Here is a 27,080-nt window from a genome sequence, read left to right as displayed (position 1 = left end):
GTCCCCAAACAGTTCTCTTCTCCTCTTTCTGTTCTCCAATCTTAGTGTGGCATAAAAATCAGACATACAATGCAAAGATTGAGTCAAAGTCTCTGTTACGGTTGCTGCGAGCACTGGAGACTATGTCCAGATTTCTTGCTACTGCACATGTGCGAGCGCTGGAGACTAAGTCCAGATTTCTTGCTACTGCACATGTGCGAGCGCTGGAGACTAAGTCCAGATTTCTTGCTACTGCACATGTGCGAGCGCTGGAGACTAAGTCCAGATTTCTTGCTACTGCACATGTGCGAGCGCCGGAGACTAAGTCCAATCTTGGAGCCATTGCACATGTGCGGGTGACATCATCGCTGACACGAGGTCACATGTCTCTGACACCTTCTATGCCGATTGGTCGCTGGTCATGTGCTTGTGACGTCTTGCTCGGTGATAGGCCAGCATGACGTCACTCCTGTCGTTCTGGCAGCGGATTGGCTCTGGTGTCCTCCATCTTGGATGAGGCACAGAGTCTATATAAGACCCTGACACACGCCGCATGGTGCTCAGTCCTCTTGGTTCATGCATATGAGTAGACGCTCTGTGCGCGTTCCTCTAGGCATTCCTCTGTCTATGCTAGGTGAGCGCTACCGGCAGGGTAGCGTTCTTATACCTTACAGCTTCGGCTGCTGTCCGTATCCTTACCTCTTAGGGGAGCGGACATAGGCAGGTGCCTGAGGCACATGGTCTGGCTGGGCCTTGTGATTCTACTCGTAGGTGGACGTTGCCGCTAGGGTAACGTTCCTTATACTGCGTCTGGCAGTTGTTCGTATCCTCGCACACTAGGGGAGCGAACAGAGGTAGGAGCTTTGTGCGGCTTACGCTGCTGTTCGTCTCTTTTGCACCACTAGAAGAGCGGACCTAGGCAGGTGCCATATCTAGTGGTTCGTGTCCTCGCACACTAGTGGAGCGAACGCAGGTAGGAGCTTTGTGCGGCTTACGCTGCTGTTCGTCTCTTTTGCACCACTAGAAGAGCGGACCTAGGTAGGTGCCATTTCGCACACATTGCCTTTCTCTCTGTGATTATTAACAGAGATCATTCCACACACCCTCCAAGTAAGGGAGGAATTGCTTTACTTTCTTATTATATCCTTCTGTGAGTTAACAGAGGTATTGCACTCTGCCATAGTCTGCAGCAAAGTCTTTGCACGGTGGACCCTGACTGTCTGATACTCCTTTCGGTTATTATCAGACAGCCCCCCGTAACATTAGGACTGAGCCAAGGGACTGGCAGTTATGGCAGAATATCAGCAGTTACACCGTTACATACAAGTACTTGAGTCACGGCTCAAGAGTATAGAGGATAAACCTCAGACCATGGTGACATCTGCACATGATCCTCGACTTGCTCTGCCAAACAGATATTCTGGCGATGCCAGATCATGTCGTGGTTTCATTAGTCAGTGTCAGATACACCTAGAGGTCAACTCTTCTCGCTTCTCTACGGAGAGGTCCAGAGTAGGCTTTATCATCTCCTTACTTCAGGACAAAGCCTTAGAATGGGCGACTCCCCTATGGGAGCGCTCTGATGTGGTTACTCTGAGACATCAAGACTTTCTTGATGCTCTTAAGGCGGTATTCATGGGTCCGCAGGTTACCCATGATGCGGCCCTGAGACTGTTAGATCTATCTCAGGGTTCGTTATCCACTAGTTCTTATGCCATTGCTTTTAGAACTCTGGTGGCAGAACTAGATTGGCCAGAGAAGGTGTTGATTCCTATCTTCTGGAGAGGGTTGGCAGGCTATGTCAAGGATGCCCTTGCTACTCGTGAGGTCCCTGCTTCTCTGGAGGACTTGATCACAGTAGCAACGAGGATCGATGTACGCCATAAGGAACGTAGACTCGAGGTCTCTTCCTCACGCCCTAAGCATCGGGCTATTCCAGTTGTTGAGGGTCCACTACCATCTTCCTCAGCATCTGAAACATCTCCCACTCCTATGGAGTTAGGTCATACGTTCTCCAGACTACGCAAGTCTGGTCCTCCTATATGTTACGTATGTCGTCAGGCTGGGCACTATGCCAACAAGTGTCCTAGTCGTCAGGGAAACTCCCTGGCCTAGTAACCATTAGAGGGGGGTTACTAGAGACGTCTTCTGCACCCTCTAAGTGTTGTATCCCAGGTCAGCTCTCGTTATCTGAGAGTACATGGCCTATTATGGCTTTTGTGGATTCCGGAGCTGACGGGATTTTTGTGTCCTCAGGATTTGTAAAGGGACACAATATTCCCTCTATCATGTTAGAGGCGCCTATTCCTGTCCGTGTTGTTAATGGAACTATGTTGTCTGACTCCATTACATTGAGGACAGTTCCGTTGCGCCTTTCCCTGTCTCAGGGTCACATAGAGGAGATTTCTTTTCTTGTTTTGCCTGAGGGTATAGACGACATCCTTCTGGGTCTTCCATGGCTTCGGACTCATGCTCCTCACATTGACTGGGAGTCTGACAGCATTATTAGTTGGGGTTCGAAATGTCAGTCCCGATGTCTTCCCTTACCACCTAAGGTCGTTGCGGTTGCATCAACTGATCTCTCTCCCATACCTACACCCTATTTGGATTTCGCTGACGTGTTCTCCAAACAGGGTGCTGAGGTTCTTCCACCCCATAGGCCGTATGACTGTGCCATAGACCTTATCCCAGGTTCGGTTCCACCTAAAGGCAGGGTTTACCCCCTGTCGATACCTGAGTCGGAGGCCATGTCGACCTATATAAGAGAGAGTTTAGAGAAGGGGTTCATTCGTAAGTCTGTCTCTCCCGCAGGAGCGGGGTTTTTCTTTGTTCGGAAGAAAGAGGGTGATTTGCGTCCCTGCATAGATTACAGGGGTCTCAACGCAATCACAATAAAGAACAAATACCCATTACCTTTAATTTCGGAGCTCTTTGACAGACTGAGAGGAGCTCAAGTTTTTACGAAGTTGGATCTGCGGGGTGCGTATAACTTGGTACGAATTCGAAAGGGTGACGAATGGAAGACCGCTTTTAACACCCGAGACGGTCACTATGAATACCTCGTCATGCCTTTTGGGTTATGTAATGCACCCGCAGTATTTCAGGACTTCGTAAACGATGTGTTCAGGGATTTACTGTTATCCTCAGTAGTGGTGTATCTGGACGACATCCTGATTTTTTCTCCTGATCTGGAGACTCATCGTCAGGATGTCGTTCGTGTCCTTTCCCGTTTAAGGGAGCACTCATTGTTTGCTAAACTCGAGAAATGTGTATTCGAGCAGTCCTCATTGCCTTTTTTGGGTTACATTATCTCACAAGAGGGTCTGGCTATGGATCCTGCGAAGCTCTCTGCTGTCCTGCAATGGTCCGAACCTCATTCCTTGAAGGCGGTGCAACGCTTCTTAGGATTCATAAATTATTACAGGCAGTTCATACCCCATTTTTCTACTTTGGTGGCCCCTTTGGTGGCCTTGACTAAGAAAGGTGCTAATCCCAAAGCCTGGTCTACTGAGACATCTCAGGCTTTTGAGGCAGTAAAAAGACACTTTTCAACTGCTCCCGTTCTTCAAAGACCCGATGAGAGTAAGCCCTTCCTCTTAGAGGTTGATGCCTCTTCAGTGGGTGCTGGTGCGGTCTTGTATCAAAAGAACGGTGCAGGTAGAAAAAGGCCGTGTTTCTTCTTTGCTAAAACCTTTTCACCGGCAGAGAGAAACTATACCATTGGGGATAGGGAACTGCTCGCCTTGAGATTAGCCTTGGAGGAGTGGCGTCACTTGCTGGAAGGAGCGAAACATCCTTTCCAGGTCTATACAGACCATAAGAATCTGACGTACTTACAAACCGCTCAGCGTCTGAATCCTCGCCAAGCCCGCTGGTCCTTGTTTTTCTCCCGCTTTCACTTCTCCATCAACTATTTGTCTGGGAGTAAGAATAACAAGGCAGACGCCCTGTCTCGCTCTATGCTTTCTACCCAGGAAGAGATTGACGAACCTCGTCTTATCCTTCCCTCCAGGGTTTTTCATACGCTCTCCCCTGTGACGTTAGACCAAATCCCACCGGGCAAGACCTTTGTTCCGCCTGATCGACAGAATGATATACTGTCATGGGCCCACACCTCAAAGGTGGGTGGGCATTTTGGTATTAGGCGGACACGAGCGTTACTGGAGAGGTGGTATTGGTGGCCACACTTAGCCAGCCACGTCAAGAGATATGTCGGTTCCTGCTACTCGTGTGCTCGCAACCGTCCATTACGGCAGAGACCGGCTGGGCTCTTGCATCCTTTACCAGTGCCAGATAGACCATGGGAGGTGGTAGGCATGGACTTTGTGGGTGATCTTCCATGTTCACAGGGACATAGATTTGTGTGGGTCATTACGGACCATTTCTCCCGGATGGTTCATCTCGTACCGTTATCGAGAATCCCATCTTCCAGGGTACTAGCCAAACTATTCCTCAAGCATGTCTTTAGGCTTCACGGGATGCCAGATCGTATCATTTGTGATAGAGGCCCGCAATTTACTTCCCGTTTCTGGCGAGATCTTTGTAGCCTTCTGCAAATTGAGTTGAATCTCTCTTCGGCATACCATCCGGAGACTAATGGTTTGGTTGAACGTACCAATCAATCTATGATTATATACCTTCGACACTTTGTTGCTGAGAACCACGATAACTGGTCCTCCCTCCTACCCTGGGCAGAATTTGCCCTTAACAATTCGCTGGCTGAGGCCACTGGGCAGACACCGTTCGTACTCAATAATGGGCAACACCCTAGGGTACCGGTACCGTTTCCCGCTGCTGCACCTCCTCCTCTTGTGGCCGACTGGGCAACTAATGCCAGAGAGGTTTGGGATCGGACTCAAGAGTCGATCCAAGCAGCTAAGGACCGTATGAAGACGGTGTCCGATCGGTTTCGTCGCCCGGCTCCTGTCTTTTCTCCAGGGGACTTTGTGTGGCTCTCTGCAAAACACGTGAGACTTAGAGTGAGCTCTGTCAAATTTGCTCCTCGCTTCCTGGGTCCTTATGAGGTTCTTCGACAGGTAAATCCTGTAGTCTATCAATTGAAGTTACCTGTCCATCTTAGGATTCATGACAAATTCCATGTCTCACTGCTAAAGCCGGCTATTTTACCTCACGCTCGTGAAGTGCACTCTCCTGCCTCTGATTCCTCTCGCTCTAGCTATGAGGTACGAGCCATAGTTGGTTCTAAGATGGTTAGAGGGCGCAGGTTCTTCTTGATAGATTGGGAGGGCTATGGCCCGGAACATCGCTCTTGGGAGCCTGAGGAGGCTGTCCATGCTCCCGACTTAGTTGCCGATTACCTGCGTCACCGGGAGGGGGGCCCTTGAGGGGGAGGTACTGTTACGGTTGCTGCGAGCACTGGAGACTATGTCCAGATTTCTTGCTACTGCACATGTGCGAGCGCTGGAGACTAAGTCCAGATTTCTTGCTACTGCACATGTGCGAGCGCTGGAGACTAAGTCCAGATTTCTTGCTACTGCACATGTGCGAGCGCTGGAGACTAAGTCCAGATTTCTTGCTACTGCACATGTGCGAGCGCTGGAGACTAAGTCCAGATTTCTTGCTACTGCACATGTGCGAGCGCCGGAGACTAAGTCCAATCTTGGAGCCATTGCACATGTGCGGGTGACATCATCGCTGACACGAGGTCACATGTCTCTGACACCTTCTATGCCGATTGGTCGCTGGTCATGTGCTTGTGACGTCTTGCTCGGTGATAGGCCAGCATGACGTCACTCCTGTCGTTCTGGCAGCGGATTGGCTCTGGTGTCCTCCATCTTGGATGAGGCACAGAGTCTATATAAGACCCTGACACACGCCGCATGGTGCTCAGTCCTCTTGGTTCATGCATATGAGTAGACGCTCTGTGCGCGTTCCTCTAGGCATTCCTCTGTCTATGCTAGGTGAGCGCTACCGGCAGGGTAGCGTTCTTATACCTTACAGCTTCGGCTGCTGTCCGTATCCTTACCTCTTAGGGGAGCGGACATAGGCAGGTGCCTGAGGCACATGGTCTGGCTGGGCCTTGTGATTCTACTCGTAGGTGGACGTTGCCGCTAGGGTAACGTTCCTTATACTGCGTCTGGCAGTTGTTCGTATCCTCGCACACTAGGGGAGCGAACAGAGGTAGGAGCTTTGTGCGGCTTACGCTGCTGTTCGTCTCTTTTGCACCACTAGAAGAGCGGACCTAGGCAGGTGCCATATCTAGTGGTTCGTGTCCTCGCACACTAGTGGAGCGAACGCAGGTAGGAGCTTTGTGCGGCTTACGCTGCTGTTCGTCTCTTTTGCACCACTAGAAGAGCGGACCTAGGTAGGTGCCATTTCGCACACATTGCCTTTCTCTCTGTGATTATTAACAGAGATCATTCCACACACCCTCCAAGTAAGGGAGGAATTGCTTTACTTTCTTATTATATCCTTCTGTGAGTTAACAGAGGTATTGCACTCTGCCATAGTCTGCAGCAAAGTCTTTGCACGGTGGACCCTGACTGTCTGATACTCCTTTCGGTTATTATCAGACAGCCCCCCGTAACAGTCTCCCCTTCTTATCTGGTTTCAGGAGTGATTTTCATTTTGTCCACACCTGTTACTTACCACAGGTGAGTTTGAACAAGCATTACATGCTTGAAACAAAGTTGTTTACCCACAATTTTGTAAAAGTGCCAACAATTTTGTCCTGCCCATTTTGGGGGGTTTGTGTAAAATTATGTCCAATCTCCTTTTTTTCCTCTGTATTTTATTGTGCTGTTCCAATACACATAAATGAAATAAACGTGTATAACAAAATGTGTGTAATTGCAATTAATTTCTGGGAGAAATACTTCATTTTTAGCAACAATTTCAAGGGTGCCAACACTTTCGGCCATGACTGTATTATATACATGTAATACAAGGCAAGCATGCTGTATAAATTATAATATGCAATACTCAACATTCTTGTATTTGTTTCTATTGTAGGAAGATATTTTACAATCTTCATGAAAAGTAAGTATATATGTAGGCAACCTAAACCCTCACATTTTATATGCTAACCTGGTAGCATCCATTATCCGTGACCTACCATTTGTAAAGTGCTGAGTCCAGAATCATGAATAGTGATAATGTTATCAGTAGCTGTAATATCCAGGTGCTGCAGAGCTGTGTATTGTGAGTGTTGGAGAGGGATCTGCCTGGAGCCTCGCCACCCTCCTCCTTCCTCTCTTCTGCTTCCTACCATCAGTTCAGTCTGTGGCAGCACACAGGGACATAAGGATGCTTCTGCTCGTGCTGACTTCTCTGCTCTCAGGAGCTACAGGTAAGTTCTTCAACATTACTTATCTACTTAGAATGACTGTTTCCGGAGGTTGCTCTGCTAATCCTTACTTGGCTTTGCAGGATGCTGATGGGTGATCTAACTCTCTACATATGTATCATGTGCAGAATATATACACGGTATAGACTCACGTGTCAATACAAGGAGGGTAGAGTACTACTGTTCTCCCTGTAACCATTGTACATGATATTCGGAGTCTCCTTTGTATTCTGTCAGATTCTCAACAGTAAATGTCTGTATAATGTGCCCAGCATTCTCACTGTATAGTAATATGCACATGGGAACGCCAAGAATCTGGTATCTCAATCTTGTGCCTTACCTAAGCTCCAGTATCTACATGCTTGTGTAGTGTCGCCATACACAGGTCTCAGTCTCCCGGCACGTCACATGGGTTATATCAGGTTTCTATATAGAAAATCTTGTGTGTTAACTTTTTTAATAGTTTGTAACTAATCCAGGCTAGTTAGGATCTCCATTTGGCGGTTACAATCCGTATCGTTTTTTGTGTACTGAAAGCAAATCTGGATGAAGTGGCCACCGTACGACAAATCTGGAAAGTGTGTTCATGAAGGTCACACACCTGTGCCTTCCGCTTCACAGGCCAATGTTACAGAAAAGAAACCACACATAAAGCCGAGCTCATGATTAAATCACAGCAAATTCTTCAGGGTGGGTGGAAGCCATAGACTTGCTGTCAGCGGTACACTTACTTGGCTTGGCTACTGAATATTCAGTTACAAGTTACATATGAAAAGGGATAATCACTGACACAAAGCTTCAGCTAATGCTATCAAAGGTCTTAATTAAGCCTCATCCTCCCAGTGTATAGGAAGACGTCTTATCTACCGCACGTTCTCTTCAGCTATCGCCTAATTACCGCCGCGCGGTGCTAATGACTCTCAGGCTGGGATTAGAACATACATACGTTGTAGGTGCTCATGCCATACACATATATGACAGCCATAATGAATCATCATGCCCGGGCCAATCTTGTCTCTGCCTCGTACATAGAAAATGTGTAGGTACTTTAGGAATGTATTGTTTTTTTTCCGGTTTTCTAGGAATTGGATATGAGTGTTTCAGAAATTAGATGACCATTAGAGTTTAAAGCCACTTCAACAGATGGATTTGCAGCAAGAGCCATGTCTTGTCTTTCTGTCTTATAGAGGAGAGTGTCAGCTAATTTTATCATATGTATTTATTGGCTTTAAGTTGTGCTTTTATTTGAGAACACTAAACGCCATATAGTGCTACTAATTAATATAAATCAATTTCCTAAAGAAGAGAATTGAAGTGTCTTTTGGTAACAGTCACCTTCTTGAAAGGACCATGGAGCTGAGGCTGAAGGAGCACAGTACTGAATCGTGCTTTACCTCCAGCCATAGACTTCAGGCTGTAATAATCACTGAATGCCGGGAGTTCTGTACATGTATGTGACCAAGACTTACTGGGTAGCAACTAATGATCATACCGGTACAGTGGAACCTTGGATTAAGAGTAACTTGGTTTGAGAGCGTTTTGCAAGACAAGCAAAGCTTTTTAAAAATGTGTCACTTGGATTAAGAGCAATGATCTGCAATGAGAGCAAATCCTCACCGTGCACACTTCCAGTTCTGTCCTTTCACCACGCTCTGACCCACTCTGGAGGTAACTTTCTGTACATATGTACTACAGACTGTATATTGTATACCATTGTACAGTATATACTATATAGCATGTCTATCAATTTGCATTTGTGGATTCAATATTGTACTGTCTTTCTGCTAATCAGTGCAGCCCATTGCTTGTACTGTAATCTAATTGCCTGGCCAGTATTCCTACCCCACATTTGGCTTAGTTCTGTCCTTATTTTGTGGAGAATAGACTTGGGGTGTGTTTTTTTGTGTCCTCTACTAGAATAAAGGTTGTCATATTTATACATAATTTTTTCTCTCTATAAAGTACCTCCCGCACACCACAAATTCTATTGTAAGCGAACGTGCATTTTAATGTGTTTTATGTTTTTTACTGTACAGTATTTTGTATTAGTGTACTGTAATACTTTTATATAAATACAGTACATTATTTTGTATTACTGTAATAAGTTTCTATAAATACAGTAAATATTTTTGGGTTGTGGAACGAATTGTCTGCATTTCAATTATTTCCTATGGGTAAATTTGCTTTGATATAAGAGTAACTTGGTTTAAGAGCTCACTCCCAGAACCAATTATGCTCGTAATCCAAGGTTACGCTGTATAATCATCCCCATATCTGTATTTAGGGGCTTGTAAACACAACTTCTTACAGTCCTACATAATAATGTGTATATAATAACTGTGGTTACACTGTACATTTAAAAAGCCAGTTATTTAGTTAGGTTAAAGGAATGCCACTTTTGTAAATGTTTTTACATCTTTTTTAGAAGCTTTATCCTCACAATGCCCTGTATCCCAACATCCTGGGAGCTCTGGAATCAGCTAGACCCTACCGGCTCTGATTAGAAGGATTAACACTAAGTGGTACTTTGCACACTACGACATCGCAAGCCGATGCTGCGATGCCGAGCACGATAGTCCCTGCCCCCGTCACAGCTGCGATATCATTGTGATAGCTGCCGTAGCGAATATTATCGCTACGGCAGCTTCACATGCACTCACCTGCCGTGCGACGTCGCTCTGGCTGGCCAACCGCCTCCTTATTAAGGGGGCGGGTCGTGCGGCGTCACTGCGACGTCACACGGCAGGCGGCCAATAGGAGCGGAGGGGCGGAGATGAGCGGGATGTAAACATCCCGGCCACCTCCTTACTTCTGCATAGCCGACGGGTGCCGCAGTGACGGCGGTAGGAGATGTTCCTCGCTCCTGCGACTTCACACACAGCGATGTTTGCTTCCGAAGGAGCGAGGAACAACATCGGACGTCACGTCAGCGTAAATATGGAATTCGCCGATGCTACACCGATGATACGATTAAGACGATTTTGCGCTCGTTAATCATATCATCTAGGATTTACACACTACAATGTTGAGAGCGACGCAGGAAGTGCGTCACTTTCGACATAACCCCACCGACATCACACCTGCGATGTCGTAGTGTTCCATGTACCCCTTAGGCTGTGTTCACACTGCAGCCTTCAGCCACCGCAGTCCTCTCACTGTTTCACCTGAAAAACTATGTAGATGATCATAATGGCCATGTGGATTTGCCTGGGAGATCGCTGTTTGCCTGTTTGAGGTGGCACAAGGCTGCTGAAGCTTAAAGCCGCAGCATAATCGTAAACTGTGATTGCGAGCTTACCAGCTAAGCCCATAGACAGCCATTGTATAGGGATCATAAAATGAGAGAAAATAGTTTGTGTTATATGGGATTCAGTTTCATGGGGTTGTTTCATAAACAACATAAGTAATCGCCTATATACAGTGTGTATGTATGATCAGTTTGGACCCTAATCTCAGAGGCTTACACTAATTATCAGGATTTGGGTAGTGTTTGAATGAAAGTGTCATGAGCATGTCCAATAATGCTCCCTATAAGACTGGTGATTGCACATACTCACTACCGCCATGCTCACTACCGCCATGCTCACTACCGGGATGCTCACTACCGCCATGCTCATTGCACACTACCGCCAGACTCACTGCTCACTACCGGGATGCTCACTGCTCACTACCACCATGCTCACTGCTCACTACCGCCATGCTCACTGCTCACTACCGCCATGCTCACTGCTCACTACCACCATGCTCACTGCTCACTACCGCCAGGCTCACTGCTCACTACCTCCAATGCTCACTACTGCCATGCTCACTGCACACTGCCGCCATGCTCATTGCACACTACCGGGATGCTCACTACCGCCAGGCTCACTGCTCACTACCGCAAGGCTCACTGCTCACTACCACCATGCTCACTGCTCACTACCGCCAGGCTCACTGCTCACTACCTCCAATGCTCACTACTGCCATACTCACTGCACACTGCCGCCATACTCATTGCACACTACTGGAATGCTCACTACCGCCAGCCTCACTGCTCACTACCGCCAGGCTCACTGCTCACTACCTCCAATTCTCACTGCTCACTACCGCCATGCTCACTGCACACTGCCGCCATGCTCATTGCACACTACCGGGATGCTCACTACCGCCAGGCTCACTGCTCACTACCGCCATGCTCACTGCTCACTACCGCCATGCTCACTGCTCACTACCACCATGCTCACTGCTCACTACCGCCAGGCTCACTGCTCACTACCTCCAATGCTCACTACTGCCATGCTCACTGCACACTGCCGCCATGCTCATTGCACACTACCGGGATGCTCACTACCGCCAGGCTCACTGCTCACTACCGCAAGGCTCACTGCTCACTACCACCATGCTCACTGCTCACTACCGCCAGGCTCACTGCTCACTACCTCCAATGCTCACTACTGCCATACTCACTGCACACTGCCGCCATACTCATTGCACACTACTGGAATGCTCACTACCGCCAGCCTCACTGCTCACTACCGCCAGGCTCACTGCTCACTACCTCCAATTCTCACTGCTCACTACCGCCATGCTCACTGCACACTGCCGCCATGCTCATTGCACACTACCGGGATGCTCACTACCGCCAGGCTCACTGCTCACTACCGCCAGGCTCACTGCACACTACCGCCAGGCTCACTGCACACTACCGCCAGGCTCACTGCACACTACCTCCAATGCTCACTACTGCCATACTCACTGCACACTGCCGCCATACTCATTGCACACTACTGGAATGCTCACTACCGCCAGCCTCACTGCTCACTACCGCCAGGCTCACTGCTCACTACCTCCAATTCTCACTGCTCACTACCGCCATGCTCACTGCACACTGCCGCCATGCTCATTGCACACTACCGGGATGCTCACTACCGCCAGGCTCAATGCTCACTACCGCCAGGCTCACTGCACACTACCGCCAGGCTCACTGCACACTACCGCCAGGCTCACTGCACACTACCGCCAGGCTCACTGCACACTACCTCCAATGCTCACTACTGCCATACTCACTGCACACTGCCGCCATACTCATTGCACACTACTGGAATGCTCACTACCGCCAGCCTCACTGCTCACTACCGCCAGGCTCACTGCTCACTACCTCCAATTCTCACTGCTCACTACCGCCATGCTCACTGCACACTGCCGCCATGCTCATTGCACACTACCGGGATGCTCACTACCGCCAGGCTCACTGCTCACTACCGCAAGGCTCACTGCTCACTACCGCCATGCTCACTGCACACTACCGCCAGGCTCACTGCACACTACCGCCAGGCTCACTGCACACTACCTCCAATTCTCACTGCTCACTACCGCCAATTCTCACTGCTCACTACCTCCAATTCTCACTGCTCACTACCGCCATGGTCACTGTTCACTGCCTCCAATTCTCACTGTTCACTACCTCCAAATGCTCACTGCTAACTACCTCCAATGCTCACTTCTCACTACCGCCATGCTCACTGCACACTACCTCCAATTCTCACTGCTCATTACCTCCAATTCCCACTGCTCACTACCTTCAATGCTTACTAACTCACTACTGCCATGCTCACTGCACACTGCTGCCTTGCTCATGCTCATTGCACACTACCGGGATGCTCACTACCTCCAATTCTCACTGCTCACTACCTCCAATGCTCACTGCACACTACTTCCAATTCTCACTCCACACTACCTCCAATTCTCACTCCACACTACCTCCAATTCTCACTCCACACTACCTCCAATTCTCACTCCACACTACCTCCAATTCTCACTCCACACTACCTCCAATTCTCACTCCACACTACCTCCAATTCTCACTCCACACTACCTCCAATTCTCACTCCACACTACCTCCTATTCTCACTCCACACTACCTCCAATTCTCACTCCACACTACCTCCAATTCTCACTCCACACTACCTCCAATTCTCACTCCACACTACCTCCAATGCTCACTGCTCACTACCTCCAATGCTCACTGCTCACTACCTCCAATGCTCACTGTTCACTACCTCCAATTCTCACTGCTCATTACCTCCAATGCTCACTGTTCACTACCTCCAATGCTCACTGCTCACTACCTCCAATTTTCACTGCTCACTACCTCCAATTCTCACTGCTCACTACCTCCAATGCTCACTGTTCACTACCTCCAATTCTCACTGCTCACTACCTCCAATGCTCACTGCACACTACTTCCAATTCTCACTCCACACTACCTCCAATTCTCACTCCACACTACCTCCAATTCTCACTCCACACTACCTCCAATTCTCACTCCACACTACCTCCAATTCTCACTCCACACTACCTCCAATGCTCACTGCTCACTACCTCCAATGCTCACTGTTCACTACCTCCAATTCTCACTGCTCATTACCTCCAATGCTCACTGTTCACTACCTCCAATGCTCACTGCTCACTACCTCCAATTTTCACTGCTCACTACCTCCAATTCTCACTGCTCACTACCTCCAATGCTCACTGTTCACTACCTCCAATTCTCACTGCTCACTACCTCCAATGCTCACTGCTCACTACCTCCAATGCTCACTGTTCACTACCTCCAATGCTCACTGTTCACTACCTCCAATTCTCACTGTTCACTACCTCCAATGCTCACTGTTCACTACCTCCAATGCTCACTGTTCACTACCTCCAATTCTCACTGTTCACTACCTCCAATTCTCACTGCTCACTACCTCCAATTCTCACTGCACACTACCTCCAATTCTCACTGTTCACTACCTCCAATGCTCACTGTTCACTACCTCCAATGCTCACTGTTCACTACCTCCAATTCTCACTGTTCACTACCTCCAATGCTCACTGTTCACTACCTCCAATTCTCACTGTTCACTACCTCCAATTCTCACTGTTCACTACCTCCAATGCTCACTGCTCACTACCTCCAATTCTCACTGTTCACTACCTCCAATTCTCACTGTTCACTACCTCCAATTCTCACTGTTCACTACCTCCAATTCTCACTGCTCACTACCTCCAATTCTCACTGCTCACTACCTCCAATTCTCACTGTTCACTACCTCCAATTCTCACTGTTCACTACCTCCAATGCTCACTGTTCACTACCTCCAATTCTCACTCCACACTACCTCCAATGCTCACTGCTACTCCATTTACACAAGAGAATATTTACTCCCTCATTCTTAGATTCAGAGGAGATATCAGCCATTATACATTTATCCTGTAACGTATGGATGGGTAAATCTTTATGGTACAGAAATTTTAATACAAAATGGTCTCACAGAAGCCATAAAGTGAATCTGTCACCAGGTTGTTTCTCCCCCATCTGAGAGCAGCATAAAATAGAGACAGAAATCCTTAATCCAGTGACGTGTTACTTACTGAGCTGTTTGCTGTCATTTTGATATCAATGTTTTCTCTGCTGCAGATTTAGCAGTTATACAGAGCTGATGAATATGCTGGACTATTTGGCAGTCATGTACTCCTCTAATAATAATCTACTGTTGAATTAACAGGGAATTTATCAAAACTACAATAAGCAGCCCAGTAAGTAACACCGCTGGAATCAGGATCTCTGCTCCTACATTATTCTGCTCTCATATTAGGTGGCAAAAACCTGGTGATAGATTTCCATTAAAAAGTCTGATAATTTCTGTGGAGGTCTGACCCCTACACGTCATATTGCCTAATGTAATGTGTTTGACAATTTGAAAAATGGGAAAACCTTTTACCTTCAACTATTTGTTGCATTCTGTATCATCTGGTCAGCTGGTCAGTTATTTGCTTGGCGGGTTAGTTATGCTAGTTTCACACTTGCGTTTTTTTTCTTCAGTCGCAATCCGCCGTTTTGGAAAACAGCGCAATCCATTAACGGATTCCGCTGCTTCCCATAGACTTGTATGGACGACGCATTGCGACCGATGGTCCTGCGTTGCATCCACTGGGCGAAAAGAACGCAGCATGTAGCGTTTTTCTGCACTTCCCAGAGTGTCAAAAAAACGCAATGTGCTGGATTCCGTCGGCGTCCGTCATTTTTATAATGGAAGCCTATGGTGGCGGAAACCGTCATTTAACGGATTCCTGTGGCGGAATCCATCTTTACACAACTGCGCATGCTCAGTCGAGTTATTGCTGAAAAAAAAGCTACAACGGATTCCGTTGTTTTGCAAGATCCGTCGCATCAGTTGTGCCACTATATTATGCAATGCATCCGTTGCATCCGTCACACAACGCAATGCCATGGATGCCGCACAACGCAAGTGTGAAACTAGCCTTAGCTGATTGATTGCCTGAGTTCTTTGGCAGATTGGTTAACATCACTTTACCACAGACATGTTCTATGACTGCTAATTATGGTAAATTCCCAATGCAGAATGCTGCAATGAAATCATTCAGCATCAATTAAAGTAATAGTTCATTCTGACGCCATATTGGTAAATGGATAGCAGTTAATGAAAGAGACTAAAGTGATACGCAGGTGACATTCTACCTTAGAGATTATATTATATACATTCATTCAGCAATCTGCTTACTATAATATATAAGAGAATGTATCATTATAACATAGCAATTTAATAAAGTATAAGTTAGGCCTATATGCAATCTTACAATAATATGGAAGGTTCTCTACATTTCTAAAGAAAGGCTGTCTTAGAACTGTCAACTGAATCGCTCCTATGCCCAAGAGTAAGATTCCTGGTAATAACATTACTGTGTAAGCAATTCCCTACAGTATTCCTAGAAGAGGCGCCATGGTGCATCTTCACTTTCAGTCACGTTTTCACCATAGCTCAGTGGCCGTCTACTACAGCATTGATAGTTTCCGGGGCTATATTAGTGCTGAGAACATTGCACATGACTGACTTACCCCAGGCCTTCATCATCACAGCTAATACAATCATGATGATATATTTTTTGTTATTTAGTAAGACTTGGGCACAGCATTAACAAACCCTATAGTGCATACATGTAACACATAGTGAGTGTTAATCCATTCAGAGCTGTGAATAAGTCAGAAGGTTTTGCCACTACTCATCATCCTCCTGACCGCTATGCATTGCGTTGTCTTAAGGTTAATGCAAAACCGAGAGCATCATTCATGATAAGTGAAACCTAGAAACCCCTTGAACATCTTATAGAAAGTGACAGGCAGCAAATTGAAGATTGAGGTGCGATAAAGGCCTTCTCTTATCAAGTTCTTTCAGGGAAGATTCGTTTTTACTTGATGTAATATATTTCAGCTGCACAAGACATTGACTTTCCAACCCAGCATTTTTCACAATAAAATAATTGCTGGTTTCCAAACAACTTCTGTTATGTGATAAAAGATTTTTCCCCTTTCCAGCTTTAAAACAATGTTATTTGATGAAATGGTATTATTAGAGAATATACATGGTGACTATAAATAACAAGCAGTGCAATCCTCTCTAAATGTTGGTTCTTTGATGGTGATACTATAATAAAGCATATTTCCACATCTTTATATCCACATCACTGTCTGTAGTACAGCAATAATTAGCATGGAATACTATTTACTGATGATTTATTTTCAGTTTTATTGTCATAAATCTAGAAATTACTGTAAAATGTTACACAATTTTACTCATTGGAAGCAAAAATGTGCATCCCAGGGAATACTGCAAAAGTTTGTGATGTGCTATTTTTCATACTAGACTATAGAGCACAATCCAGAGATTGAGGCAGGAAAAGCAAACATGGGGTCGCTGACATACTCACCCCTGCTCCCACTCCCACACCAATCTTCACTGATAACAGAGAGTGATAGAAGAAGGGTCTTAATTCCGCGCCAAGGACTCAATGGATCCAGGAAGAGATTAATGCTTCTTTAATAACATGCACAAGTCTACGCGTTTCTGGAGACACAACTCCCTTCATCAGGACATTGGCAAGAGAACATCAAATCTGGTTTCAAGTGAGATGGTGAAGTATAAAAGCATGCAATGATGTCATATGAAACACCCATCCTGAAAAAAAACTTTGAAAGCGGGCGGGATCCTGATCATTCTAGAAATCTGTATGTTCCAACAGTTCCCTGAATATTGAATTATGATCAAAAAAGGTTATATACACTTCTACTAACATACAGTAAATATGTACAATAATCCTGACAAAATAAAAAACAAAATAGATATATAATATATAATAGATATACTGAACGACATACACGGGGTTAGAACCTGGTGTAAAAGAAAGAAAAACAGCACGATTTCATGGAGGAGCAGAGACATCAACCACAGGACTACCGCCCCGAGTCGTAATTTATCATAGTCCTAAGGTGGTTTCCTATTAGGCAGGCAGCCTAAGGGTATAATGATGGAGCTCAAATTGCTGTCAAGGAATTGCTAGAAGAGAGCGGATGGCAGAGGGCTATGTGTGGAGTATATTGTGGAACCTTCAATGAAATGCAGTACGGAGCTAGTGTCAGAGAGGTGAACAAAGTTCAGAGGCGTGGGGAAAAAAACACAACCAAAGTACGCCTGTGCAGACTGGTGCTCAGAAAAAACAGGCAAAAATCAGAGAGACACATATAGAAACTCGGGGGATATATATTCACTGGGGGAAAAAACTTTATATTGGATGGACCACGGTCAAAAAACAGCTAATCTATAATAAAAAATGGAGCAAGTTTTTTTATATATATATATTTTTATATTTATTTGGAAGTGTGCGCCCGATGTAATAGTATATAGGAATACATCACAAATATAGCTCATTACTATTTAAATTATGTGGTTAGGGGGGGTGAAAAACGACAAGGGGCAAACTAAGTTTGAACCTCATTCAAACTATAATAAGTTCAATTACTGGAGGAGGGGGATGATCAGAATGTAAAAGACTGGATAAGGGAGGGGAAAAAAAAAAAATATATACCCAATGCTGTCAACCTTCTTGAAATAGGTTTTTGTCGAAATCTGCCCATTGTTGTGCCAGAGGGTCAGATCCAGAAAATCAATACTGTCCTTCTGTATATTGGGTGAGAAGGACAGACCCCAATTGTTACTCAACAGGTGTTCCAGAAACAACCCCACATTATTACTGGTATTATCCCATATGACAAACAGGTCATCGATATAACGTTTATACAAAATGATGTGTTTAAAAAAATTTGAATTATAAATATATAAAAGCTCAAAGGCCCCCATAAATAAATTTGCGAACGTCGGTGCGACCTTTGAGCCCATCGCGGTCCCGCAGTGCTGATGGTATATTTTATCTTGGAAAGAGAAGAAATTATTAGTAAAAATGAACTCCATCCCTTTCAGGATGAAGTCCTTCTGACCCATCGGTAGGCGATCATCTACCATTAAAAATTGTTTAAAACACTCCAGCCCAAGGTCATGCGCAATATTGGTATAAAGAGCCGTAATATCTAGAGAAATGAAAAGATAGGATTCCTTCCATTCAATATCTTTAGTTAGAGTGATGAGCTGTGTGGAATCACGAAGGTAACTCTTCAAATTCAGTACATGGACCTTCATGATACAGTCTATATAGGCGGCTAAATTAACCGTGAGGGAATCTATCCCTGAGATAATAGGTCGCCCTGGGGGATCCACCAAGCTCTTGTGAATTTTTGGTAAATGATAGTAAAAAGCCATTCTTGGATTATCAATCTCCAAGAAGGCTTTCTCATTTTTATTGAGTATCTTCATGTCCACAGCTGTTTGTATGAATATACGGTAATTGGCCACTGCATTATCATATTCTTCAATCCCTACTATTTTATAGTGTGATGGATTAGATAAATTCCTCAATGCTTCTTTTATGTATGTCTCTTTATCCTGCAATACGATGCCACCTCCCTTGTCAGCATTCCTGATAACAAGTTCATGATTATTTTTGAGGGACCAGAGACCTTTTTTCTCTTCTGAACTCAGATTGGGTTTATGGGGGTAACTGGAACAGGTCAATCTCTTGAAATCCTCCAGCACGAGATCGCTGAAGGTTTTCAGATGGTGACCTTTGCTCTGCAAGGGGTAAAACCTAGACTTTGGTCTTAGGTCTGTATGTAAAAATCCCTCAGGATCTCCCGAGGATTCCATGGGGTTATATTTATTCAACTGGAAGTGTCTGGTCAACGTCAACTTCCTGATGAACTTCTGGAAATCCAGATAGATGTCAAAATCATTGGCATGAGCGGAGGGGCAAAAGGAGAGACCTTTGCTCAGTACTTGGTCTTCCCCTTTAGTCAGAATATGGCTGGATAAATTAAAAATACTGGATTTTTGATTAATTACTTTAGACTTTTTTGTCTTTCTTGCTGGACCCTGTGGCCAGCCCGTCGCCCTCTCCGTAATCTTTTCTCTTCCCTGATCTGGGGGTGAGAAAATCCGTCATCTGCACCTGCGTCGTTTTCAGGGCCGTGTTCTTGGCCATGGCTAAAAAAGGGACGCACATATTGTTTTTTTCTGTGTTGTCTATTGTGATGATATTCTGTGTGGGATTACTCCGGACCAACTCTTGAGATGGGAGGGGGTTGAATTCTTCCACCCCAGGTAAGGTCTCTGGGAGTGGAGTATACTCATCATAAATGGAAAGATCTAAGAGATCCATATCTTCCTGGACCGTGGGGACAGTACCTGAAAGACTGGGGGTATTGTTCTCAGAGATCTCAATTGTCTCTCTTTCCTTACGAATCTTCTCAATCTGGAGTCTGATCAGGGCCAGCTGTTCCCTGGTTTTTTCAAAGTCTCTGGGCAGGGTATTAACCTTTTGGATGTTACTCGGGGCCTTTACACCTAGATCAGGAATGAAAACCTCATCAGGGATTAGAGGTGCAAGAGTGGGATTGGGAGCTACATGGGCAGGAACAGGGGGTTCACTAGTATTGGAGTGCTGTTCTTTAGTGTTATTAGAATTATCTTTTTTAGTTGTGTTCTTATGAAATTTGCTATTAAAGAAATTTCTGTTGAAACTGGTCGACCTAGTCCTTTTGTATGTCTCCTCTAGGGCCCCCATCCCTAGGTGGATTCTTCCCAGGGGGAGTGGGTTTTTTATCTGAGATTTTATCCTGCCTGTCTCTCTGCAGTTTCTTTGATTTTCTAAAGATGGAATCTTGCTCCAACTGGGTCAATTTTGTATTAATGTCTGTATTCAAAATCCTAAACTCGGCATGCAGTTCAAAGCGGCTGAGTTCCTGGTACACCTCAGCTATATAAGCAGTGGCTTCCTTTGCCAAAATGGATCTTTTTTTGTGAAGGCACTGAAGCATGCCCTGCATACAGGTGTTTAAAATGTTTCCCCATTCAGCAGAGAAGATGGGATCTGAGGGAAAAGGAGAGTCATGTTTTATCCTAAGACCTCTAGGACACAGTTTCTCTTCAAGGTATATGGAAAGAAACCTTGCATCAAGGCTAAAATGCATTTCTTCTTTAAGAAGATCCTCCAGTCTTAAAAATAATTTCCTCATGGTTACAGTGTCCTCCTCAGAGTACACATTGGGTAGATCCACATCAATGTCTATGTCATACAGCTCGGGTAAACCAACAATCTGTAAAATTAGCCTCTCTCTGGAGGACAAACAATTATTAAAATATTCCATTGTTCAAAGAATAAATACGACCCTCTGCTGCTGTATCCACAGATAAGAAGAGCCGGTCACGCCGGGTCCCAATTAAAGTAGATGAGAAACTGTGGAAAGAAAAGCGCAATAGGGTCTTACCCCAAAAGGGGAGAAAGATAGGTAATAAAAACACACTCACCTATAATGGTTGTGCCAGTCACAACCACTATACAGGCATGTATAAGATCCAGGTCCAGGCAGCAGTCCCAAAGTTGGCTGATAACAGAGAGTGATAGAAGAAGGGTCTTAATTCCACGCCAAGGACTCAATGGATCCAGGAAGAGATTAATGCTTCTTTAATAACATGCACAAGTCTACGCGTTTCTGGAGACACAGCTCCCTTCATCAGGACATTGGCAAGAGAACATCAAATCTGGTTTCAAGTGAGATGGGGAAGTATAAAAGCATGCAATGATGTCATATGAAACACCCATCCTGAAAAAAAACTTTGAAAGCGGGCGGGATCCTGATCATTCTAGAAATCTGTATGTTCCTGCAGTTCCCTGAATATTGAATTATGACCAAAAAAGGTTATATACACTTCTACTAACATACAGTAAGTATGCCAGTCTTAATTCCTTGGCGCGGAATTAAGACCCTTCTTCTATCACTCTCTGTTATCAGCCAACTTTGGGACTGCTGCCTGGACCTGGATCTTATATATGCCTGTATAGTGGTTGTGACTGGCACAACCATTATAGGTGAGTGTGTTTTTATTACATATCTTCCTCCCTTTTTGGGGTAAGACCCTATTGCGTTTTTCTTTCCACAGTTTCTCATCTACACCAATCTTAACTGTCAGACGATGCTGCTCGGTTTCTCGCATTGGTGCTGACAGTAAAGTAAGTCGTGCTGGCCACCCAGTCAGCATGAATGACAATGTTAATAACTATTCTGCTGTTTTGAATATTCAGCCAAACACAGGGATTAGTGACTAGGGCTGAGCAGATCCGGACTGTAAAAGTCCGGATCCGTGCGGTTTCAATGTTCTCTGGGTGCCGGACCCGGGGCGCGGGATTCTGGGTGCATGATCCGGATTCGGCAATTAAAGTGAAAATAAACAAAAGAAGAAATAAGGGAGAGTTTCATACTTACCGAGGCTCGGTGTCACGGGGGCACACTGCTTCCGGGTCGCGCATTTACTTCCTGTACTGTCCATCGCATACACACAGCTTTCCGTGTTTTCCCCGCCCACCGGCCGTCCTCTTGTCTGTGATTGGTTCCAGGCTGACGCGACCCCCAGCCAGTGACAGCCATTGCTCATCGCGTCTCAGTCATAGGCTACATTCAGACCTGGCAGTCTTCTCTATGGCTGCTCGCTCTGAGATGTAGCAGAGCTGGATGTGTCGTCATCGGACCTCGTGTGGATTACGTCTGAGTTGCAGGATGTGTTGGGGGTTAATAAAGTGGTGAAGGAGGGCGTGTTTTGTACTTTATTCCAAATAAAGGATGTTTCTGTGTGTGATTATTTACATTTACTTACAGGTTTGTGATGCTGGTATCTGATAGACGCCTGTGCCATCACAATCCAGGGTTTAGTAGATGCTGTGTGCTGCTATTAACCTCTTATTACCCCAAGTGACACCGCACCAGGCCAACGGGAAGGGCCGGTATCACACTGGGATTGTCACATCTAATAGATGCGGCAATACCGGGCAGCTGTGGGCTAAGAATATACCAACCCCAGCCGACGTTATCATGGCTGTGGATGAAAATTAGGGGGGATTGCACGTCGGGAATTTTTTTAATTATTTATGTAGAAAAAAAAAAAGCCGCATTCGTTTTTCTTAGGCCGCAGTTACACTTGCAAGGGACTCCCGCGAGTCTGACATTGCAGCACAGCCGCGCACACTTCTGACTTTTTAAATTAAAAAAAAAAAGCCGGAGTCACCATTGCGAGGGATACTTTCCCCGCCTACCGACCGTCCTGGCGCTGTGATTGGTTGTACTCAGCTGACACGCTGCCGCTCAGGATGGGGGCGCGTCTAACTGCAACCAATTACACACTCTGGTGGACGGGCAAAGTAGTGAATATTGAATTGTCAGCTTCGGAAGGGAAAAGCGTGACCCGGAAGGAGTGTGCCGCCATGACAGCGCCTCGGTGAGTAAGCCGCGTACGCTCCTACCAACCTATCCCCTCCACAAACGTTTTTAATCTCCGAATTCCGGTCCCAATTGAATTATATGGGCACCGGATTCCGGAGTGGATTGGACTCTTTTTAAAATCTGGCAGTGATCCGCCGGTCCTTGGGTTTGGGGAGTTCGATCAGCTCTATTGGTGACCAATGAACTCATCCAGTGCCCTATGAAAGACCCAATTTCCATTCATCATAGTTAGCTACTCTATAATTGTGCACTTTTGCAGATTGAAGTTACATATTTTAATCCAGCTGTACTTGTGACTATTCCTGCCATTGAGCTCTAGATGCCCTACTATTTTAACCCCAAGGTTGCTTGACAGCTCTTACCCTGTTTGTTATAAGCTACCTTCTGGATTCTGACCTGGTTGTTCCATTGACCATGTATCCGGATCTGATTTATCTTTGATCCCACTTTTTAGATAATGACCCTACTTGTTAATATTTCACCCTTCAGCTCTCTCCAAAGCACCACAGAATTTTGCTAATACAGCATGGTTGCACCTTTAGCAGAGACCAGATTCCTGTATAGGGATTACACGGTGAAGACCAGGGAGATGCAGGATTCTGCTAAGTTGAGCGGATGCCCACTTTTGCATTTTCAGATTTATTACGTCATATTTTGGTAGTTTATTGTGCTTACAGTGGACCAAAGTTTATTTTTTTTTTACCTAGTGGAGGATATGATTCTGAGAGTCCACCCTCCATTAATACTAAACACCCACTTTTACTTAAATTCTTTCTTGGTACCTGTAAGATAATCATCAATAAAGTTTAGTTAATAGGTTACATGTGAATAAATTCATAAATAATCAACTGAGTGTGCATTGATTGTCTCCAAAATGATCACTAAGTGGAGTTATCTTTGCCTAGACCAATGGGAGCTCATTAGTGAGTGAGACGGCTTGGTTTGTGGATTCAATCTAGTGACCTGTTTCTGCATTGTCGGTTCCTCTGGCTGCTGGGCTCTTACCTTTATTCATTAATATTATTATTATTTATTACTTATTATAGCGCCATCAATTCCATGGCACTTTACATGTGAAAGGGGAATACATAATAGGGACAAGTACGGTAATCATTACCAATACAAGGCACCTCTAAAGGTGTGATTTGGTTAAATATTTCCATGAGGGGTAGTTTAGGTTCAGATGGTCCGGCATCCAACACAAACTGCACTTGTTGCTGTACCACCCCTTTTAATTCAGCCACCTGGAGAGAAAGGGCCTGCAACTGTGCAATGCAGCAATTGGGTCCATGCTGAAAATTTAAATGTGGCCAGCTATAATGTCATGATGAATAAGGAGATAGCAGGGAACCGAGACTCCTAAGCTAACCATCAGGCTAGGGGGCCTATGCTATCTCTAGTCCAGGGATACCCATAAGGGTAGGGATACCTGAGTGTTATTCCTGGCCGTGCTCATGAGGAGCCCTGATCTGAAAACCCCTCCTCTTTCCCCTGGGGGAACAAGGAGAGAAGAGATAAAACCCAAAAAAATAGGCAAACAGGGGAAACCAAAACACTTTTATACAGCTTGCGCTTACAGAGGTATAATACAATAGAAAATAAGGACCAAAACAAAAGCAAGGAGTAAACAACAAGACAATGGATAAATTCCACAACCACTCTAGAAAAAAGAAACACATTCCAGATATTCTACGACACCAAAACACACAGACCAACACAGTATAACCTATAGCTGGCATGGTTAAAAGATTCCACCCTGCTTAAATATGAGAGGAGCAGATATGAATGCCTTTCTCTCAACATGTGATCAAAGGAGCCTAACAAGCAGGCTGGTAGAGGTTAACTCTTACTAGCATGACTGTGACTGAGCAGGATGCCTGTGTTCATCAGAGACACTGGAGAAACCATCTGGCAGAGTTTCAAAATCTGCAATGTGAACAGAGCCTGATGCCGCCATAACAGTCGGCAAAGTTCGTGCAAAACTCTGTGTGACAATTTGCTTCCTTGTCCAAATGCTGATGAATCCAATTGTCTTTGTTCTCCCTTCTTGTTTCACTCCCCTCCAAGTGTTTCTCATTTTCCCCTTTTGACTGCCCTATCACATTCTGGGTTGGGTTTTATATCTTCACTTTTCACTGCACTTCTTTGCTTGCCTCTAGGTAGACTTGGGTTTAGGAGTTCCAGCCCTTCAGCTAAGGGTTTTACGTTAAACACCAGTTTAGTTCCTGCAGTGAGTTGCTTTGTTTTCCTTCCCAACACATTTTCCTTTCACCTATTTTAGGGGTGTGGGAGGTTTTAATTTATCCCCTTATTTGTATTTCTCTCTACCTTATTTGACCGTGTTTTAGTTTACCCACTCTGAGTTTTTGTATATCCCTACACACTTTCCTCTCCCATTGTTGTTACTGTGCTGTGGCCTCCTCTCTTGTCCTCATCCTTCAGGAGGTACGAGAAACCCCTCACTGGCCATTTAGGGGGTCGCATCCGAGATGGTATTTTGAGTTGTGTTGCTAATGTCTTTCTAGTCTGTACAGAGACCAGTTGAGTGCAGGTGCAGCATCTCCCTTTAGTATGTTTTTCCCTTTCCTTTTACGATGTGTGTAAGAGAGTAACAATGAGACAATGCTTGGGTCTGGCAGTAGTACCCTAGCTCTGGCGTGGCTGGAAATTACAGACAAGGACTTGTTCTGCTATATGTAAGCACCCAGCTCACTAACATTGTCCAATCTGCATATTTTCTTGTACATTTTTAAGTGTTTAATTATGTCATTCTATATCTAGTTCATATTGCAATTGTTTTCTAACTAACAAATGTGACATACAGTAATTGAGAAAATCTCCTGCCAACTAATTTAAACATACTTTGCAGGTATAAAACTACTAGAACCATAAATTACATTGCAGGCTGACTTAAAATTAAGCTTCAGGCTTTTAGACTTTGTGCAATGGGGGGTCACTGAATAGGTCCTCCAGCATGACAGTTAAAGAAGTATTCCCATCTCCAAAATTGTATCCCAATATTTAGTAGGTGTAATAATATTACAAAATCCTCCAATTTGAAATGCAGTATACCGTATTTTTCGCTTTATAAGACGCACCAGAATATAAGACGCACCCCAAACTTAGACATAAAAAAAGGTAAAAAAAAGAAAAATGGGGTCCGTCTTATACTCCGGTGTTCTCTTACCGGAGGGGGGCAGCAGTGGTGGTGAAGCGGGGTCACAGGAGGCACAGGTTGTGCTGGCAGGCGCGGCAGGTCAGTGGCAGCGGGGTCCGTGGTTGCAGGTGCCGTGGCGTCCGTGGTTGCAGGCGCGGTGGCGTCCGCGGTGGCAGGATCCGTGGGGTCCGTGGTGGCGGCAGCAGCCGTGGCGTGTGAGCCGTGCAGCAGGCCGGTGCAGTGAGTGGCAGCGGCGGCGGCGGCTCAGTGGTGGGAGCGGCGGCAACTGCTCAGTGGTGGCAGCGGCAGGGACTGCTCAGTGGTGGCGTGTGTCCGCGGTCCCGGTTCAGTGGTGGCAGTGGCGGCGGCGGCGGCTCAGTGGTGGGAGCGGCGGCAACTGCTCAGTGGTGGCAGCGGCAGGGACTGCTCAGTGGTGGCGTGTGTCCGCGGTCCCGGTTCAGTGGTGGCAGCGGCGGCGGCGGCTCAGTGGTGGGAGCGGCGGCGACGGCTCAGTGGTGGAGTGTGTCCGCGGTCCCGATTCAAGTAATGGCGCCCGGAGCGACGCATGCGCAGATGGAGCTCTCATCCAAGGGCTCCATCTGCGCACGCGCTGACTCCCGGAGCAGCGCGTGCGCAGATGGAGCTCTCATCCAAGAGCTCCACCGGCGCCATCATTTGAAAGTGGGACCGCGGACAACTGGTAAGCTGCACAGCCGCCCGCCCCGCATGCACAGAGTGGCAGCCAGCAGGCTGCCCGCCCACTCTGCGTACAAGCCGCCGGGTACCTGTGCTTGCGTGCGGTGGCAGCCGGGTACCCATGGCTGTGTGCGGGCGGCAGATGGGTGACTGTGTGAGGGCGGCAGCCGGGTACCTGCACGGGCACCCGACTGCCGCTCGCACACAGCACCCGGCTGCCGCCCACACACAGCCATGGG

General features: G+C 46.0%; 1 protein-coding gene across 2 annotated transcripts in view; it reads left to right on the top strand.

The window, feature by feature from the left end:
* The first annotated feature begins 7,223 nt into the window (after positions 1-7,223).
* LOC142251311 (relaxin receptor 1-like) overlaps positions 7,224-27,080 on the top strand; it is a 1,991,578-nt gene continuing 1,971,721 nt past the window's right edge. For both annotated transcript variants that reach the window (XM_075323995.1, XM_075323994.1), the window contains exon 1: positions 7,224-7,288. In XM_075323995.1, coding sequence (XP_075180110.1) covers positions 7,246-7,288 — 43 coding nt within the window. In that variant the 5' untranslated portion in view covers positions 7,224-7,245. The remainder of the gene's footprint in view (positions 7,289-27,080) is intronic.

The sequence above is a fragment of the Anomaloglossus baeobatrachus genome, chromosome 9, assembly GCF_048569485.1.
Source record: "Anomaloglossus baeobatrachus isolate aAnoBae1 chromosome 9, aAnoBae1.hap1, whole genome shotgun sequence".
Lineage (NCBI taxonomy): Eukaryota > Metazoa > Chordata > Amphibia > Anura > Aromobatidae > Anomaloglossus > Anomaloglossus baeobatrachus.
Note: the sequence above shows the minus strand (reverse complement) of the source record. Positions and strands in the feature narration are given on the sequence as shown.